This window comes from Marmota monax, unplaced genomic scaffold (genome assembly GCF_021218885.2).
Source record: "Marmota monax isolate L192 unplaced genomic scaffold, Marmota_monax_Labrador192_F-V1.1 WCK01_AAM20220418_F8-fsc00279, whole genome shotgun sequence".
Lineage (NCBI taxonomy): Eukaryota > Metazoa > Chordata > Mammalia > Rodentia > Sciuridae > Marmota > Marmota monax.
Window position 1 is genome coordinate 1,655,742 of NW_026693587.1, and position 20,115 is coordinate 1,675,856.

Here is a 20,115-nt window from a genome sequence, read left to right on the forward strand (position 1 = left end):
TGTCAGAGGTTTCAGTTCATGAGTGGCCAACTCCGTTGCTCTGAGCCCACTGTGAGGCACAGCATCATGGCAGAAGAGTGTAGCAGAAGAAAATAATTCAGGATACAGCAGCCAGGAAACAGAAAGAGAAGACTGGACCACAGGAAAGATGAACCGTTCTGGGACACACCCTCAGTAACCTAAGTCCTCTAGCCATGCCCCATCTGCCTATAATTACCATCAGGTTAGTCCAATTAGTCCATTAAAACCAGAAGGGACTGGTTATGTTATGGCTCTTATAATCGAATCATTTCAACTCTGAATATGCCTGCATTAACATAGGAGCTTTTGAAGGATATTCAAACTACAACATCCATGAAGAGGAAATAAATCCTCTTGCCAATAGTCATTCAAGGAAATCACATTAGAAGTGATGCACAGCCCCAAACCTTCAGACAACTGCAGCATTACCTGGCAATCACACAAGAAATTCTAACCCAGAACACCAGTTTCGGTCTCAAATTTTGGACCCACAGAAACTGTGAGACAGCAAGTGCCTTTTGTTTAAAGTTTGTTAAGTTTTGTAGCAATTCCTTTTGTAGCAAAGTGTAAGTAGCTCCAAGGACAGGGTTTGAAGGACTTATTTGTATAATTTTATTCCCATGGCCACTGTTGCTGTCAGAAGGGTAAACATATGAACTAGACTGGTTCATTTAGGATGAATCTTGGCTCTTTTGCTCAGAATACTGGAGCAGCCATTCTTCTCCCCGTTTACCCAACCATATGTAAAGAGGTTGTACACATCCCTAACTGTGGTTGCCAGTCAAACTAACACTACGAGGAAGACCGACCCTTGGCATCAAGCTGCCACTGTGCATGGCTGTGCAGAGAGAGAGAGAGAGATCTTGCCCTTGAACCACTGAGCCCAGTACCAACTATCTTTGAAGACTGTTTGTTAACCAATTACTTGAGTTCATAAATCCTGTTTTTTGATTAAGACTGAGGGAGAAAGCTTTTGTGGTTATTATTACTACTTGCAACAGAGGGAGTCCTAAAAGGAACAATAAGTCACACATCTACATGTATACTATGCTCCAATCCAACTTAGTATACTACAAAAATAATTAAGCATATACACATCTAAAATTTATTGGTGTCAGAAAAAAAAACATGTAAGGCAGTATCATAGGGTGTGAGTATGCAATTTCTTAAATAACTGCTCAACTTTCCACATTACTTCTCTCAGAATGGGGTGTGTGTGTGTGTGAACACAAATACATAAGCATATATATTCCTTAGCAATAAAAGACCTGAGATAAAAGTTCTGAGCTAGTTATTAAAATACTATTCTACTTGCACATATGATTACATGATCAATGTAATGCCACATCATGTACAACAAGAAGAATGAGAAGTTATACTCCATATATGTATGTCAAAATACATTCTACTGACATGTATAACTAATAAAAACAAATAAAATAATAAAAATACTACCAAACAGTGTATTTATGAAGAAAAACTATATAAATTAAATAGCTAGAAAAGAATTAAAATAATAATTAAAAGTGGGATAAAGCTAAACTATTGTTATTATTAGAGGATTATATGGAAGGTGAAAGATTTGCTAAAATTCAAAAGAAACACTTAATGGCATTTGAAGGTTTTCACCACACACACACACAAAAGTATGAATATGAAAAAATCTCTGACAATCTTAGAAGGTTACTACCTCCTTTGATGTATAGTACATTTTTGGACTAAACTATGATAAAAATAAATCTTTAATAAAATATGTTTTCTGATAAATTGAATTAGCATATCACTCAGCCACTGAGTATTTAGATTATATATATGAGAACTTTTTGTTTGAACTTCCATTTTACTATTTTCAAAAAGTAAAAGGATAAAAAGATAATAAATTTGTTGAGAGAATTTCTGAAAGAGAACTAGAAACAACTATTACTATAACTGCAATTTTTAGATGATGCAAAAATCTTCTCTTTCTGACTCTCCTGATCTCAGTATTTCCTCCCTGTTGCAAGAGTAGCATTCACTCATTCTTCAACACACCCATCCCTCTTACTCAGTGTGAGCTATGGTCTGGGAGAGAAAGTATGAAAGTTTCTTCTCTCAACATGTGTGCATTTGGGATGTATAGAAAAGACACCACATGGAAGCTTTCCACAAAAGACCCGTTCTTGGGCCATACATGATTAAGGGACACATACACAGAGACATTAATAGTAAGCATTATATATGTCAGAATATTGAAAGATTTTATTTAATTTATTATTTAGTTTTTATTTGTTCTAATTAGTTATACATTGAAAGATTATTTTAAAAGGAGAGGTGAGGCTTAAGCTGGGTCTTCAGTATATGTAGGATTTAGACAAGGAGAAAATAAGCAGAAGGACAGTCCAAATGATATAAACAAAAGGAAGGAAGAATAAATTCTTAAATTTTTCTCCATGAGTTCTTCATTTAAATTAGTATGACTTACATAGAGGATTCCTATAAGGAATCCACAGGGTAGATGGGACAACACTACAAATTTAAATGGTTAAAAAAAAATCAGATCTGGAGGTAGTATACCAGAGGTTAAGTATAACAGCAAACCCACAGGGTTGCAAAGGAGTAAGTGACAATGAACATGTGACATTACCTCTGAAGTATGTTTTTTTTTTTTTTAATTTTTTATTGTGGGTTGTTCAAAACATTACAAATTTCTTGACATATCATATTCCACACTTTGATTCTAGTGGGTTATGAACTCCCACCTTCACCCCATACACAGATTGCAGATTCACATCAGTTACACATCCATTGATTTACAAATTGCCATACTAGTGTCGGTTGTGCTCCGCTGCCTTTCCCATCATCCACCCTCCCCCCTCCCCACCTCTCCCCTCCCCTCCCCTCCTCTCTCTCTACCCCCTCCACTGTATAACCCTGAGGGTCTCCTTCCATTACCGTGCAATTTACCTTCTCTCTCCCTTTCCCTCCCACCTCTCATCCCTGTTAAATGTTAATCTTCTTCTCCTGTTCTTCGTCCCTACTCTGTTCTTAGTTACTTTCCTTATATCAAAGAAGACATTTGGCATTTGTTTTTTAGGGATTGGCTAGCTTCACTTAGCATAATCTGCTCTAATGCCATCCATTTCCCTGTAAATTCTATGATTTTGTCATTTTTTAATGCAGAGTAATACTCCATTGTGTATAAATGCCACATTTTTTTTATCCATTCGTCTATTGAAGGGCATCTAGGTTGGTTCCACAGTCTTGCTATTGTGAACTGTGCTGCTATGAACATCGATGTAGCAGTGTCCCTGTAGCATGCTCTTTTTAGGTCTTTAGGGAATAGACCAAGAAGGGGAATAGCTGGGTCAAATGGTGGCTCCATTCCCAGCTTTCCAAGAAATCTCCATACTGCTTTCCAAATTGGCTGCACCAATCTGCAGTCCCACCAGCAATGTACAAGTGTACCCTTTTCCCCACATCCTCGCCAGCACTTGTTGTTGTTTGACTTCCTAATGGCTGCCAATCTTACTGGAGTGAGATGGTATCTTAGGGTGGTTTTGATTTGCATTTCTCTGACAGCTAGAGATGTTGAGCATTTTTTCATGTACTTGTTGATTGACTGTATGTCCTCCTCTGTGAAGTGTCTGTTCAGGTCCTTGGCCCATTTGTTGATTGGGTTGTTTGTTCTCTTATTGTCTAATTTTTTGAGTTCTTTGTATACTCTGGATATTAGGGCTCTATCTGAAGTGTGAGGAGTAAAGATTTGTTCCCAGGATGTAGGCTCCCTATTTACCTCTCTTATTGTTTCTTTTGCTGAGAAAAAACTTCTTAGTTTGAGTAAGTCCCATTTGTTGATTCTAGTTATTAACTTTTGTGCTATGGGTGTCCTATTGAGGAATTTGGAGCCCGACCCCACCGACTGTAGATCGTAGCCAACTTTTTCTTCTATCAGACGGCGCGTCTCTGATTTGATATCAAGTTCCTTGATCCATTTTGAATTCACTTTTGTGCATGGCGAGAGAAAGGGATTCAGTTTCATTTTGTTGCATATGGATTTCCAGTTTTCCCAGCACCATTTGTTGAAGATGCTATCCTTCCTCCATTGCATGCTTTTAGCCCCTTTATCAAATATAAGATAGTTGTAGTTTTGTGGATTGGTTTCTGTGTCCTCTATTCTGTACCATTGGTCCACACGCCTGTTTTGGTACCAGTACCATGCTGTTTTTGTTACTATTGCTCTGTAGTATAGTTTGAAGTCTGGTATCGCTATACCGCCTGATTCACACTTCTTGCTTAGCATTGTTTTTGCTATTCTGGGTCTTTTATTTTTCCATATGAATTTCATGATTGCTTTCTCTATTTCTACAAGAAATGCCATTGGGATTTTGATTGGCATTGCATTAAACCTATAGAGAACTTTTGGTAATATCGCCATTTTGATGATGTTAGTTCTGCCTATCCATGAACAGGGTATATTTTTCCATCTTCTAAGATCTTCTTCTATTTCTCTCTTTAGGGTTCTGTAGTTTTCATTGTATAAGTCTTTCACCTCTTTTGTTAGGTTGATTCCCAAGTATTTTATTTTTTTTGAAGATATTTTGAATGGAGTGGTTGTCCTCATTTCCATTTCAGAGGATTTGTCGCTGATATACAGGAATGCCTTTGATTTATGCGTGTTGATTTTAAATCCTGCCACTTTGCTGAATTCATTTATTAGCTCTAATAGTTTCTTTGTAGAGCCTTTTGGGTCTGCTAGATATAGAATCATATCATCTGCAAATAGTGATAATTTAATTTCTTCTTTTCCTATTTTTATGCCTTTAATTTCTTTCGTCTGTCTAATTGCTCTGGCCAGTGTTTCGAGAACTATGTTGAAGAGAAGTGGAGAGAGAGGGCATCCCTGTCTTGTTCCAGATTTTAGAGGGAATGCCTTCAGTTTTTCTCCATTCAGAATAATGCTAGCCTGAGGCTTAGCATAGATTGCTTTTACAATATTGAGGTATGTTCCTGTTATCCCTAGTTTTTCTAGAGTTTTGAACATAAAGGGATGCTGTACTTTGTCAAATGCTTTTTCCGCATCTATCGAGATGATCATATGGTTCTTATTTTTAAGTCTATTGATGTGGTGAATAACATTTATTGATTTCCGTATATTGAACCAGCCTTGCATCCCAGGGATGAATCCTACTTGATCATGGTGTACAATTTTTTTTATATGTTTTTGTATCCGATTCGCCAGAATTTTATTGAGGATTTTTGCATCTAGGTTCATTAGAGATATTGGTCTGTAGTTTTCTTTCTTTGAAGTGTCTTTGTCTGGTTTAGGTATCAGGGTGATGTTGGCCTCATAGAATGAATTTGGAAGTTCTCCCTCCTTTTCTATTTCCTGAAGTAGCTTGAAAAGTATTGGTATTAGTTCTTCTTTAAAGGTTTTGTAAAATTCTGCTGTATACCCATCGGGACCTGGGCTTTTCTTAGTTGGTAGTCTTTTGATGGTTTCTTCTATCTCCTCAATTGATATTGGTCTGTTTAGGTTTTCTATATCCTCCTGACTCAATCTGGGCAGATCATATGACTTAAGAAATTTATCTATGCCTTCACTATCTTCTAATTTATTGGAGTATAAGGATTCAAAATAGTTTTTGATTATCTTCTGTATTTCTGAAGTGTCTGTTGTGATATTGCCTTTTTCATCCCGTATGCTAGTAATTTGAGTTCTCTCTCTTCTTCTCTTCACTAGCATCGCTAAGGGTCTGTCGATTTTGTTTATTTTTTCAAAGAACCAACTTTTAGTTTTGTCAATTTTTTCAATTGTTTCTTTTGTTTCGATTTCATTAATTTCAGCTCTGATTTTAATTATTTCTTGCCTTCTACTTCTTTTGCTGTTGTTTTGCTCTTCTTTTTCAAGGATTTTGAGATGAAGTATGAGATCATTTATTTGTTGGTTTTTTCTTTTTTTAAGGAATGAACTCCAAGCAATGAATTTTCCTCTTAGAACTGCTTTCAATGTGTCCCATAGATTCCGATATGTTGTGTCTGTGTTTTCATTTATCTCTAAGAATTTTTTAATTTCCTCCTTGATGTCTTCTATAACCCATTGATCATTCAGTAACCTATTGTTCATTCTCCAATTGATGTATGCTTTTTCCTTCCTTCTTTTATCGTTGATTTTCAGTTTCATTCCATTATGATCAGATAAGATGCATGGTAATATCTCTACTCCTTTATATTGTCTAAGAGTTGCCCTGTGACATAATATATGATCTATTTTTGAGAAGGATCCATGTGCTGCTGAGAAAAAAGTGTAACTGCTTGATGTTGGGTGGTATACTCTATATATGTCAATTAGGTCTAGGTTATTAATAGTGTTATTGAGTTCTATAGTTTCCTTATTCAACTTTTGTTTGGAAGATCTGTCCAGTGGCGAGAGAGGTGTGTTGAAGTCTCCCATGATTATGGTGTGGTGGTCTATTAGACTCTTGAACTTGAGAAGAGTTTGTTTGACGAACATAGCTGCACCATTGTTTGGGGCATAAATATTTATGATTGTTATGTCTTGTTGGTGTATGGTTCCCTTAAGCAGTATGTAGTGTCCCTCTTTATCTCTTTTGATTAACTTTGGCTTGAAATCTATTTTATTTGATATGAGTATGGACACGCCTGCTTGTTTCCGAAGTCCATATGAGTGATATGATTTTTCCCAACCTTTCACCTTCAGCCTATGTATGTCTTTTCCTATCAAATGCGTCTCCTGTAGGCAGCATATTGTTGGGTCTTGTTTTGTGATCCATTCTACTAGCCTGTGTCTCTTAATTGGTGAGTTTAAGCCATTAACATTTAGGGTTATTATTGAGATATGGGTTGTTCTTCCAGCCATATTTGTTTATTTCTGTTACTAAACATTGTTTGTTTTCCTCTTTGATTGTTTCCCCCCCCCCTTTACTGTCCTACCTCCCACTGTTGGTTTTCATTGTTATTTTCCATTTCCTCTTCCTGTAATACTTTGGCTAGGATGTTTTGAAGAGATGGTTTTCTAGCTGCGAATTCTTTAAACTTTTGTTTATCGTGGAAGGTTTTAATTTCATTCTCCATCCTGAAGCTTAATTTCGCTGGATACACAATTCTTGGTTGGAACCCATTATCTTTCAGTGTTTGAAATATGTTATTCCAGGATCTTCTAGCTTTCAGAGTCTGTGTTGAAAGATCAGCTGTTATCCTGATTGGCTTGCCCCTAAATGTAATCTGCTTCCTTTCTCTTGTAGCTTTTAAAATTCTCTCCTTATTCTGTATGTTGGGCATCTTCATTATAATGTGTCTAGGTGTGGATCTCTTATGATTTTGCACATTCGGCGTCCTGTAGGCTTCTAGGATTTGGGATTCTGTCTCATTCTTCAAGTCTGGGAAGTTTTCTTGTATTATTTCATGGAATAGACTGCTCATTCCTTTGGTTTGGAGCTCTGTACCTTCCTGTATCCCAATGACTCTTAAGTTTGGTCTCTTAATGTTATCCCATATTTCTTGGATGTTCTGCTCATGGTTTCTTAACAGTCTTGCTGAGCTGTCTATGTTCTTTTCCAGTTGAAATACTTTGTCTTCATTGTCTGATGTTCTATCTTCTAAGTGTTCTACTCTGTTGGTAGTATTCTCCATTGAGTTTTTAAGTTGGTTTATTGCTTCCTGCATTTCTAGGATTTCTGATTGCTTGTTTTTTATAACCTCTATCTCCCTGTATAGTTGATCCTTTGCTTCCTGGATTTGTTTGCGTAATTCGTTGTCGAAGTGATCTTTCATTGTCTGATTTTGCTGTTTAATGTCTTCCTTGATACTCCAGATCATCTGAAGCATGTATATCCTGAATTCTTTATCTGACATTCCATCTGCTGCAGCTGTTACCTCTTCTAAAGTTGCGTTGACCTGCATTGCTTGTGGTCCTTTCTTTCCTTGTCTTTTCATACTGCTTGCGTATCTTTCCTGCAGGTGCGGGCGGCGGCTCTGCTCTCTCCTTATTCCAATTGGGGTGTCGTGGCTACCACGCCGGCAGGTCACTGGGCCTGTTCTGGGAGCTGGTGGCGGCTCTGTTCTGCCCCTACTCCAATTGGGGTGTCGTGTCTGTCGTACCAGCAGGCCACTGGGCCTGTCCTGCTGGTCGGTCGCAGATCTGCCCACCTTTCGGGCACGAGTGGAGGCTCTGCTTTGCCCCTACTCCAATTGGGGTGTCGTGACTACCCCGCCTGCAGGATGCTGGGTCTGTTCCTGGCAAGGGAGGCGACTCTGCTCTGTCCCTACTCCAATTAGGGTGGTGTTTGTACCCCGCCGGCAGGCTCCTGGGCCTGATCCGCCGGTCTGTTGTAGGTCTGCCTACCTTGAAGGCGCTGGCGGCGGATCTGCCCTGCCCCTCCTACCACGCCTGCGGACCCCTGGGCCTGATCTGCAGGTTGATCACTGGTCTGCTCACCCTGCGGGCACGGGTGGCGGTTCCGCTCCACCCCCACTCCAATTGGGGTCACGTGACCACCACACCGGCAGGGCCTGATCCGGGCGTGGGATAAGGATCTGCTCTGCCCCTACTCGAGTTGGGGTGACGTGTGTACCACACTGGCAGGCCACTGGGCCTGACCCGCCAGGCTGTCACAGGTCTGTTTACCTTGCAAGCGCGAAGGGCGGCTCTGCCCTGCCCCTCCTACCACGCCCATGTACTACTGGGTTGTGGGTCTGCCCACCTGGCGGGTGTGGGTGGCGGCTCCGCTCCGCCCCCTCTCCAATTGGGGTCACGCGGTCACCACGCTGGCGAGCCGCTGGGCCTGCTCCGGGGGCTGGCGGCGGCCCGGCTCCTTCCCTCCGGCTCGAGGACAAATTGAGGAGACTCCGGTGACTGAGCCTCACCCCCCTTACCAGAAGACCAACTGCTTATGTCACCGCTGGTATTGATGAAGATCTCTCCTCCACCGCTTTCTGCTGACATCAGATCTCTGCCATGTTGGTATCCTATGCGAATGGCAGCATTTCGTTCCCCTTGCCAGGCAACCCAAGCAATGGGTGAGTCCTGACCTGCCCTCAGCAGGACCCGGACCGAGACACAGTTTCCGCGGACTCCTAGCCCCGGTCCAGGGAAGTTCCGGGAGCCGGAACTCGGCCGCTCCGTGCTCGGTGTAAGCTCCTATAAGTGTAGGCTCCAAGAAGCAGCCCCCCGCGGGCTCAGTTCCGGGAGCCGGAATTCGGCCGCTTAGTGTTTGGTGTATGCTCTGATAGTAGCAGGGTCCAAGAAGCAGCCTCCGCGGGCTCCACAGCCCTGAGCCAGGGCGGTTCCGGGACGGTTCCGGGAGCCGGAACTCGGCCGCTCTGTGCTCGGTGTAAGCTCCTATAAGTGTAAGCTCCAAGAAGCAGTCCCCGCGGGCTCAGTTCCGGGAGCTGGAATTCGGCTTCTTGGTGTTTCGTGTTTGCTCTGATATTAGCAGGGTCCAAGAAGCAGCCTCCGCAGGCTCCGCAGCCCGGAGCCAGGGCGGTTCCGGGACGGTTCCGGGAGCCGGGACTTGGCCGCCCCGCGCTCCGTGTTCACTCCGATAAGATCAGATTTTAAGAAGCCCCCAGGCGCTGAACCCTAGCAATCTGTCTGCAAGCCGCAGGCGAATTGCAGCCTGAAATTACCTGTTCTATGGCTGAATGAGCTGCGGTCAGTCAAAAACCTGAAGTATGTTTTCAAATAATTAAGCATTAAAAATATACAGGATATCAGATATGATAAAGAATTTCAGATGAGGTATGTGTGTTAGAAGGCTGGTTAAGTCTCCAATCTGCTTAACTGAGTTTTATTTCCATGTAATTTCATAATAAAGTTAAAGAGTTTAGGATTAATGTGACTGTTCACTTGACATCATTTTTAGCAATGTTTCCTCAGAGGAAGTATTCAAGGACACATTCTGTGGGCTACTCTGAACCTCATGGTTTAAAAATAATTATAATAGCTTCCACTGTGGTAAATGTTTTATGTACGTTTTTCATTTAATCCTTACAACAGTATCCCTAATACAAAAAATATTTTCTTCATCTTACAGATAAGGAAAGTGAGGCACAAAGAAGTTAAATTGCTTGCATATAGCCCAGAGAGCTTAAGTAACTACAAAACCCACACTTTAAGTCATTAAAAAATCATGATTAACTGCTTCTGTGTAGTTGATTTATTAAAAGTCATGAATATTCCCCTTACTTTGGTTTCTATCAATAAATATTCCAGTGACCTGAAACTTGAATCTATCTAAAATCTACATATAAATGGAAGCTTTCTGTGGGCAAAACACTGATTGTTTTCAAAGGTCCTGAATTCTTTAATATACAGCAACTAATTCAGACAGGCATGTGCACATTATCAACAGACATCCATGAATACATCATCAGCAGGAGGCTAAGGCAGAACCCAAGTTTATATTTTGCAATGAAGGACTCTTGCTCATTATCTCGTCTACTCTCACAATAACTTTATGATATGGGTGGCTGTATTTACAGAAGAAAAAAGTGAGGACAAATGTGATTAAGTGATTTGTCTTAGATCACATAATATGTGAGAGGATTTCTGACAGATTAGGTTTCTGTCTCTCTCGCTGCTAGGCTAAATGCTAGGCCAAAAAATTTCAGTTTATCAGTTGGACAATGGATGTTGCTGAAAAGTTCTGAGCAGGGGACTGAAATAATGTGAACATGTATGGAATACATCAAACAGGTGGCCTAATTCAGAAAAAGAAAGCATCAGAGAAAACCAATGTCAAGAAGCAGTGCGACCTCTCTTGGCCATATGATTCTTCCCTAATAATTATAATGACAATAATAAAAGGCAACACTTTTACATGTGTGTCAGGTTCTAGACACTATATATAAATATGTATATATTTAATTTTCACAATATATATATTTAATTCTCAATATAACTCTATAAGGTAAATACAATTATTATTCCCATTTTGGAGAGGAAAAACCATGTACAGATTAAGAACTATGACCTAGATCAGAGTATCACTAAGTGGTGAATCCAGAGCTCTAATACAGGTGATCTGGCTTTATGTTTGTGCTTCCAACCACAACAGCATTCTGCTCCTCATTTATCTAACAAGTTCATTCCACCAATACTTCCTGGGTACTCATTAAACAATAACAGGATATACTAAGCTTTAGGTTAATAAATTAGAATCAATGCCATGAAAAAATATATGTAAAAAAATATCTTATTTTAGACTTTTCAAGAGATAAACATAAACCAAAATTAGAAAATCATTATAAATAATTCAGTATATGTTCAAATGTTCATAATTAATAGTAGGTAAATTATCAATTATCACACTAGTTAAATACTATAAACTCGTGATTTCAGGATTTTAAAAAACTAAGCCCTGAAATCAGTATGAGATTGGAAAAAAATCCCCCTTCAATGGCAACAGAATGAGGAATCCTTATTGCACTGTATGGACAAAGGCTTTAAAGACATCGCTTCTTTTCCCTCCAAATAAAACAAGATGATCCACAATAAAAAATTCCCTTATACCTTTATTATAAGACAAGAGCAACCCATTTTTCTGCCAGGTTATTGCATTATAAAAACAAAACCAAATCAATATAGTCATTTTTCAAACATAATCTGACTAGGTGCCATGGATTATGCTATTTTATAAGCAACTCATTTATTCGTTACATTAACCTAAGATAAAGGTACTATTATCATCTTCAACTTCAAGGGGAGGAAACTGAGGCAAAGAAAGATCATAAAATATGTAAAGTATATGACTAATGAAGCAAGGGTTCAACTCAAACAGAATGAATCTGAAGCCCAGGTCCTGAGCATCATGCTATAGTAGCTCTCGGCTGGAGAGCAGTGTATGTACCACTCCACTTCTATCTGTAGGGTAGCATTTCCTGTAAACAACCTGCTCTCCCAGTCTACCTCTTTCTTCCCACTAAGTTCCTCACTGCTCTTTCTGCTTATCCTCTAGTTCACCTGCTGCACATTTGCTTTCCAGCATGAGCCTGTAGCTCCTGAAAGCATTCATAGGTTTCTGCTCAACAAACCTCTTTTGAAAAGTAGATCCTACTCATTGAACTATTTGAAAGCAAATATTTTACTGATGCCTATTAGCAAAAATTCTACCTATTTGAGCTTTCAAGTTTTATAAAGGACAAAGACTACATAACTTCTATTTCTTCATTTTTATATCCCCCCAGTAGAACCTTGGTAAATGAATCAAACGAGAGATCATGAATTTCATACCTTGGAATAAAGTATTAATAAACATAGTGGTTCTCAATTTTTATTGGGTATTAGAATCACCATGAAGGATTATTAAAACACACATGACCCTGTGTTTATTCTGGCCCACCCCTAGTGTTTCTCATTCAGCAAGTAGCCTGGGTGGGCCGGAGCATCTGCACTTCCAAGTGATGCCGATGCTGCTGGTCTGGAGACAACACTTTTGAGAATCAGTGAATTGGAACACAGATATGAGGGTCATCACATCATTTCATTCCCATTCAAAGCAGATTTACCTTGGGAAGCTCCAGATGGTGCACATTTTTAAATGAACTGAAGTCCACAACTGTATCAGAAATAGCAACATTTGGTTCCACCTGACAGAAAAAGAAATGGCAAAAAAGGCAACTAAATGTTACACATTTTTTTTTTTTTTTTAGAATAAGTTTATTTTTTTATTTATTTATTTATTTTAAATTTTTTATTGTGGGTTGTTCAAAACATTACAAATTTCTTGACATATCATATTCCACACTTTGATTCAAGTGGGTTATGAACTCCCACCTTCACCCCATACACAGATTGCAGAATCACATCAGTTACACATCCATTGATTTACATATTGCCATATCTTAGTCAAAATTATCTCATATATTACAATTCATTATTACTATTTTAACATCTTATGGAATTTATGAACATTCCATTCTCTTAAAGTACTTAGGAGATGTAACTTATCAGCAACTGCTCTGGCACACAGAATGACTGTGTGGCTCCAGAGTCTGCGGACTGACTCCATAAAGACATCTAACAGTAGCTCAGCCATCCCAAGTAGAAATCACAGACACTCAGAGCACCAAGAGGGCACCACTCACTATTCTTCCTGCCTTAGTTATCATGTGAATTTAGATATTATTAAATGTTTTACCTGAGAATTAATGAAACACTCCTTTTTCTTAAGGGACATATTTAGTACTATTAATATGAAAATAAAAATTTCCCCTCTATAACCATCTTAAGTAATGATGAGACTCAGTTCAACATCAAGAGCAGCTAGGATACATCATTTATCCTATGTACAAATAAGCCCCCTGTTTATATATTCATTCAGAGAAGAGGGTTTCTGTTCCCATACCTTCTCCCACTGATAATCACCAAGGTTCCTCCAATTTTTAGCATTTCACTTTCTATTACCTCCTTTAATTCATCTTACATATATATTCTCTTCTCTCCTTAATCTGTTTGTCATTATTTGCTTTTTCCTTTCCTCACTGCTTTCCCAATAATCTCCAAGTTAGCAAATCCAAGGCACTTTCTGTCATGTTCTTACTGGGCGCCTCTGCAGCATCTAAGGTTTTGAAACGTACCCTTCTCCTTGAAACATGCCTCCTCAGTGCTGTTCAACATGCCCTTCTAGTTCTTTTTCCTTCTCCCTGACCTCCCTGTTCAGCCTTTCTCCTTTTTATTCATATTACATGAGTCTGCCTTTGGCCTTCTGTACTCTAACATTCTCTATAGGCAAGTGCTTCGTCCTCCTGGTCCACAAATACCAAATTTGTATCTATGGGGATTCATCTGTAAACTCTAGACCAATGTCCTAAGGTACACTTCTATATGACTTCCCAACAGGCACTGAATTTTTAAGTTGCTTCCAATAGAATGTGGATAGTTTGGCAAATATATACTCCTTTTTTCTTTATTTTCTATTTTTGACAATTCAAGCCTCACCAAGTCAGATATCAAATCAGATATCTGAAAGCCTTATATATCCTTTTATTCACCAGCATATACCCAGCCCAATGAGGCAGAATATTCAGAAAATATTTATTGAATAAATATTCAGTCACTTTTTTTGTTCGAGTTCCAATATTTGTTTGAGTTCCATACTTTCTCACAAAGTCAGCCTACAGTATTCTGTCAGGATGCTCACCATGATCTGGCCCTGTGCCCTTTATCAGGCTCTTTTCCTCACCACTCCCCAATCTCTGCCCTACACTGCTCAGTAATGCTCTGTAGTTTTCAATTTCTGGCATGAGCCAGTGCTTCCATGCCATTCCTTACTTCATGCCCTCTGTCTGCAATGTTTTTGCACCCAAATCTTGCAACATACACTTCAAGAGTAACTCCTCTATAAAGTTTTATTCTCACTCTCTTCCTAGAAGCAGAATTGGCACCTTTTCTCTGGCTCACACTGCTGCCTACGTAGATTCTACTGGTAGCCTTCACATGAGTAGTGTGCTTATTTACATGAGTATCCACATTTAGTAAGCCATAAACACAATGTACTGGGTTACAATTCACATATAAACTCATTATATGAAGCTATAATGCATCTATCTTTGATACTGCAGTGCATTTTCTATAATTGTTAGCTGAGTTAATAAGAGGGCATATCAATCAAATCTTTCCAGAGAAACAAACACAACTTCCAAATAATACCTCCTTATTTTGAAGATTCTCTGAGGTAGAAGGCAAAGATTCTACTGTACTTCCAGGACATACAGCCATCTGACTCACTGCCTCTTTATTTCTAAAAGGAAAAAAGAATCAGCCTATTATATCCCCATAATGATATTATTTTCATTTTCTTACTTGAAGTCAGATTATTAGGAAAAATTCTCTAACCATAAAGACTTGGAACTACAACAGTCAAACACATATGTTTTACTTTCATTCAAAAGAACTCCGAGTTGAAATTCTACCCGCCCCCCAAAAAGTTTAGTAAACCAGCAAAAGAAAATGCTCACCTGATAAAAATTATTTTTACTTTAGAAGGGGCACATTTAATTATTGATGAGGCATTTTGATGACTTCTTCCATATAAAATTTGACCATTGATCTATGAAAAATAAGCATCATTAGTTAAGTCTCAAATTTCAATTTCATAAGATTTTATCATCTTATCTAGCTAATAAAAAGCACATTTCTTTCTTTCTTCAAAATATTACATGTTTTTTCCTCCATAGAACATACACATGACTTTGGATGGTGAATAAAGAAAAGCTCATGGTTAAAGCCAACATTCAAGTAATAGGCACGAAATCTGATATCCATTGATTCCTGGTAGAAGCACTATTTGGAACAACTGAAGGAGAGTAGATAGCCAATTCCTGGCAGGCACTGGGATTTCAACATGCTCTATAAAGCAAGAGCCCTGTGACTTGCAAAGACTGTTCTGGTAAGCCTCCCCACTGTTGTGTGTTCCAGTTGGTCCCAAGACTCAAGTCCTGGGAATAGGCCTCTGAGAAAAGCGAATCTAGGGAGATTCAAGATATAGGCTACAGATTGTGCCTAAGCTTCTTGTCATCTAATTGTTTACCTAGTGCTGCATGAGCTTACTAAGCCACAGGGAAACACATTAAGCACAAGGAATTGTAGAAAGGCTGTAAGAAGACACCTGGGTCCTGCCTTTAGGCAATAAGGGCAAACAACACAAGCAAATAAAATTCTAAATGCTATAAAGTATTCTCCACAAATTTATTTTGTTTGGCAGGCTGAGTTACTGCTTTCATTATTTCATTCATTCTTTAGCCTTAATCTTGGCCTTTGCCTAATCTCACCCCATCACTTCTCCCATTAGGAATTCAACTTCCAGAATGTCCAGTGGGTCAGTGTCATTACTGGGGAATGATTATTTGGCTTTTCAAAAACTCCTAATAAAAATGCAATGCACACACACAAAAAAATGTTTTTGAAGTGTGATTTTTATTACTGTCTTGGGGCAAAGATTGTTTCTGGTGCTACACAGTCATGACCTTTTAATGGAAGTTAATAGGAATACAGACTCTACTGAGTAGAGATTTGGTTTACAGCCAAATTTGCTGCAATGCATCTATTTTATTAGGCCGGTGATAGTTTTCTCAGTCACCATGAGGTGTGGGTGATTTTATGGAAAGAGAAGATTACATTGCTCTTATACAGCAAGAGTACATTCAAAGTTGTCCACCAGAACTTACCTCTAGAAGTTCATCTGCAATCTGTAGTCGACCATCTTTCCCTGCTGCTCCATTTGGATCAATTCCCACTATAAAGACACTCATTCTGGTTCGGTCTTTGTTCCCAGCAAGACTTAGACCCAAACCACTACGACCTTTCTCCAGCTGAATCATATGCAGCTCTCCTGTTAGGGTTCCATAACGCTCTCTAATATTTTCTGCATACAACAACAACACCATATGTATTTAAAGTTAATTCACATAATTCTTAGTAATGCTTTACTATGTAAGGTTATTTACTTTCATCACAAGAGGGAATTATTTGAATCAAAATGTAAAAAGCTAAACAGATGGGCTGCCTGGACATCAGAACTGGTTTCCTGAAGTACTCAAACTTTGAAGAATTTATTTGCATGAAGTGTACAAAGAACATAATGTCTGATTAATCAGTTCACCTCAGGCCCAAGAGAAATGATTCACATTTACAAACTCTCAAAAGCCACAATTAAATTTACTTTATTATTTGAAAAGCCGAAAAGTACTAATGCATCCAGAACAATTGTGCTGACTAATCAGTGGGAGCTTCTCTTCCACAGGAAAATCTACACTGTATATTACATTATGTATTACATCATGTTGGGCAGTTGCTCAGTGTGCACAACCAGAATGAAAGATATGGGTTATCTTATTACACCAAGCCATTAGGCCAGAACAAATTGACTATACTTGCCTCAGCCTTGAGACAGGTCCTAATTAGGTGAGACCATTTATATCTCCTACTCTACATCTTTAAGAGATGGAATTTATTTTCTGCCCTCTTTAATCTGAGAGGGCAGGGCCACACTTAGGTCCTGCAAGGTCCAGATTAGTGACCAGTCAGTAGCCAGTACTAACAGCCAAATGTACAAGTGAGTCCTCTTGGAAGTCTAGCCCCGCAGAGCCCAGTCAACCTCCATACTACAGATTATTAATACATTTTCGTTTAAGTCATTAAATTTTAGAGTGGTGTGATAATAGAAAACTGAAACATTCTGGTACATATTTTTCTCTGAGTACATTCTGATACTGTGGCTTTCTTAAATAAGGGAATTTGTAGATATTTTTAAAAATGTAACTTTTTAACAAAATGACACATTCATAACTTTTGGATGAACTTTTAATCTTTCTCTGCAAAATTTTCTTAAAAAAGAGAGATACCCCACGGATCCTAATACATCTGACTTTGAAAAAATGCTCATCAAATCTCCAAAGTTTTGATCTCAACAATTATACTATGTTACAACCTAGTACAAAAAGTACCAGAAATTCAGAGTATAATATCAACAGCTGCCAGATTTTACAATGAGGAATCTGAGACCTAATGAAGTGTAATGTTGGTTCAAGATCACAGGGTGGGCTGATCTGGCATATCCTGTCCTTGTTAATTCTCATATGAGGAGCAAAGGGGTTTTGGGGATGCACATTTAAAGGAAAGGAAGAACATGACTTCATGCCTCAGGAATGTATGTTGTATTCAAGAAAAACAAACAACACATTTTTTTTTTCCGACTAAGAACTGCAATGTCTATCATAAAGCCGAAACATACTTGTTCATACAAGGCATAAGTCTTCAGGAAAAAAAAGCTTTTTAGTACCTCGTATAATTAAATGCATCACAAATGACAACTTACTCCAGCTGTAACCAAACTCATCCTCTTTGTCCACATCTTCTGAGATTTTGGTTTCAGATGACTGTGCATAATCACTGCCCATTTCTGCAAATGCTGAAGGAGAGGGTGGAGGAGCCTCACACAATGGAGCCTTCTCTGGCTCTGACTCTGACTGACTGGGTGCCTGTGGGAACAAGAAGAATGCAGTGGGTATGTGCAGTCTGAGGAAGAAAACCTTAAGGAAAAGACATAAGTATAATGTCAAAACAAAAATGGCCTTAAAATATCCACCAAATAATGAAAAGCTCAAATATAAATTTATTAAATGTTAGAGAGGATTCAGGTAAAGTTTAAATATACAGAAAAAAATAATTTCAGTAAACTGTTATTTGCTATTATAAGTGAATGAATTCAATTTGAAGGCTTAAATGACCTAAGATAGAAAATTATACAAACTTTCCCTGTTGAAAAATACATTTTCATTCAAAAGTTATCATAAATATTCAAGGGTCTGTGCAAGTTTGTGGGGGTCTAAAAAAGTCTGCCAAGAAACAAAGAAGAAAAAAGAAAAAAAATAACGAAGATGTTGTCCTTTAAATCTTGTTAGCAAGACTATACAGAACAAATTCTTTATTAATACCTGAATCCTCTCTTCAAAGGGCCCTCAAGAAATCCATGAAAAACAGCATTCCACATGCAGGTTCCTCTACCAGAGTACCAGTCGACATTAGCATATAGGACAGGGACTCATATCTGAGGAATGTGATTTTAAGGGATAGCACTGTATTTCTCTTGCCAAAATAGCTTAGGCAAAAACGAAAACAGAGTACTTCATAAAAAGTCCACACGTGGCATACTTACTGTCACTTAGGACCATCGGTCCTATCAAAAGAAATGGGGTTTGGTATGATCTGGTTCTTAAATTAGAGATTACCAAACAGAATATAAGAGTTTGAATTGTCTTTGAGCCACTGAATTCACTTTATTCATTTGTAAGATAAATAATCCTTTTGAAACTGAGGCCGCGAGAAGAGAAAAATTTTGTTCAAAGTTACACAGTCCTAACTAGACTTCCTTTTGCTTAATTCTTGATCCAATGCACTTTGTATTATACTATGCTGTCTCCTCCAATTTCTATGGTAAGGCAGTGCCTGACTCAAGCGTCAGAAAAACCTGACTAAACTGCTAGTCCTTGTAAGACCCTGTCGCTGATGCCTTCAACCTGTATTTTTTTTTTTTTTTTACTCTTCTTTCCTGTACTTTTTTCTGCATAAAAAAACTTTTTTTCTTTTATAGGTTTAATTTATGAAACCATGTTTTTCTTTTTTAAACCTACTTCTAATAAGAACACACCAAATGTACAAAAACTTAGGAATTATTAATGGGGCCATGACTCAGAATACCATAAAATATACCTAACACTACATGACACTGAATAAGATCTTTCTTCAATGACTCAAAAAGCATTCATTTTTCTGGAGAGGTCTGGTTTATAGAGACTTTGGGGCAATTTTTTTTTTTTTTTTGGTTATATAATTTGCTACATACAACGATCAGTCAACACATCATTGGCCAAACAGATAAAAGTTACTAGTACAAATGAAATCCCTGTTATCTTCCCAAGATCTCTGCCATAAATCTTTCAAATTAATAATGTACAAATGAAAATGAGCAAACAAAAGATCATTTGATCTGCTCATTTAAAAATATTACTAAAGTAGAGAGAGAGAGATGTACTTCAGAATTTTTCCTAGTTTCAAACAACATTTATTTCTACGTAACAACAGAAAGTTGTTATTTAGCAAGCATACATTAAGTCCATTTCATTTTTAAAAAGTGAAACAATCTATTTGAACATCCCAAAATTTAACAAATCTATGGATGTACATTTTATTTGCTGCATAATTTTTGACTATTATTTTGCTTAAGAACAAAGAAACAAAATTTGTTTATCTGTAGAATCCTTCAGGATCTTAGGTACAACATACTCCTAACTGTGAGTAAAATAAAATGGTACTGTAATCTCACTAATGAATCAGAAAACTAATACTACCTGCATTGACTCGAGGGACAATTAGAAGTCTTCTATTTTATCACCCCTAACACCCTTGTTTTACCAAGATCATATAATCAATTTGTTAGTGACACTTCTTAAAATTTATTTGGGAAAATATTGGTCTTTAACAAAGATCATTTATCCTTATTTGGCAAAAAGGCCAAGTGCAATTGCAATCACTCCATGCCACTAAGTAAAACATACATGTACTGCACACTGTAACACACCTACTTACACAAAATTTCA

The 20,115-nt window shown here is 38.1% G+C and overlaps 1 protein-coding gene across 8 annotated transcripts in view; it reads right to left on the reverse strand.

Annotated features, from left to right (window-relative positions):
- The window catches only part of Mpdz (multiple PDZ domain crumbs cell polarity complex component), a gene marked incomplete at its 5' end in the record, with an annotated part of 83,318 nt that overhangs the window by 22,565 nt on the left and 40,638 nt on the right, over positions 1-20,115 (reverse strand). For all 8 annotated transcript variants that reach the window (XM_046459354.1, XM_046459353.1, XM_046459352.1 and 5 more), the window contains 5 exon segments: positions 12,526-12,606; positions 14,669-14,759; positions 14,977-15,068; positions 16,186-16,382; positions 17,835-17,997. In XM_046459354.1, coding sequence (XP_046315310.1) covers positions 12,526-12,606; positions 14,669-14,759; positions 14,977-15,068; positions 16,186-16,382; positions 17,835-17,997 — 624 coding nt within the window.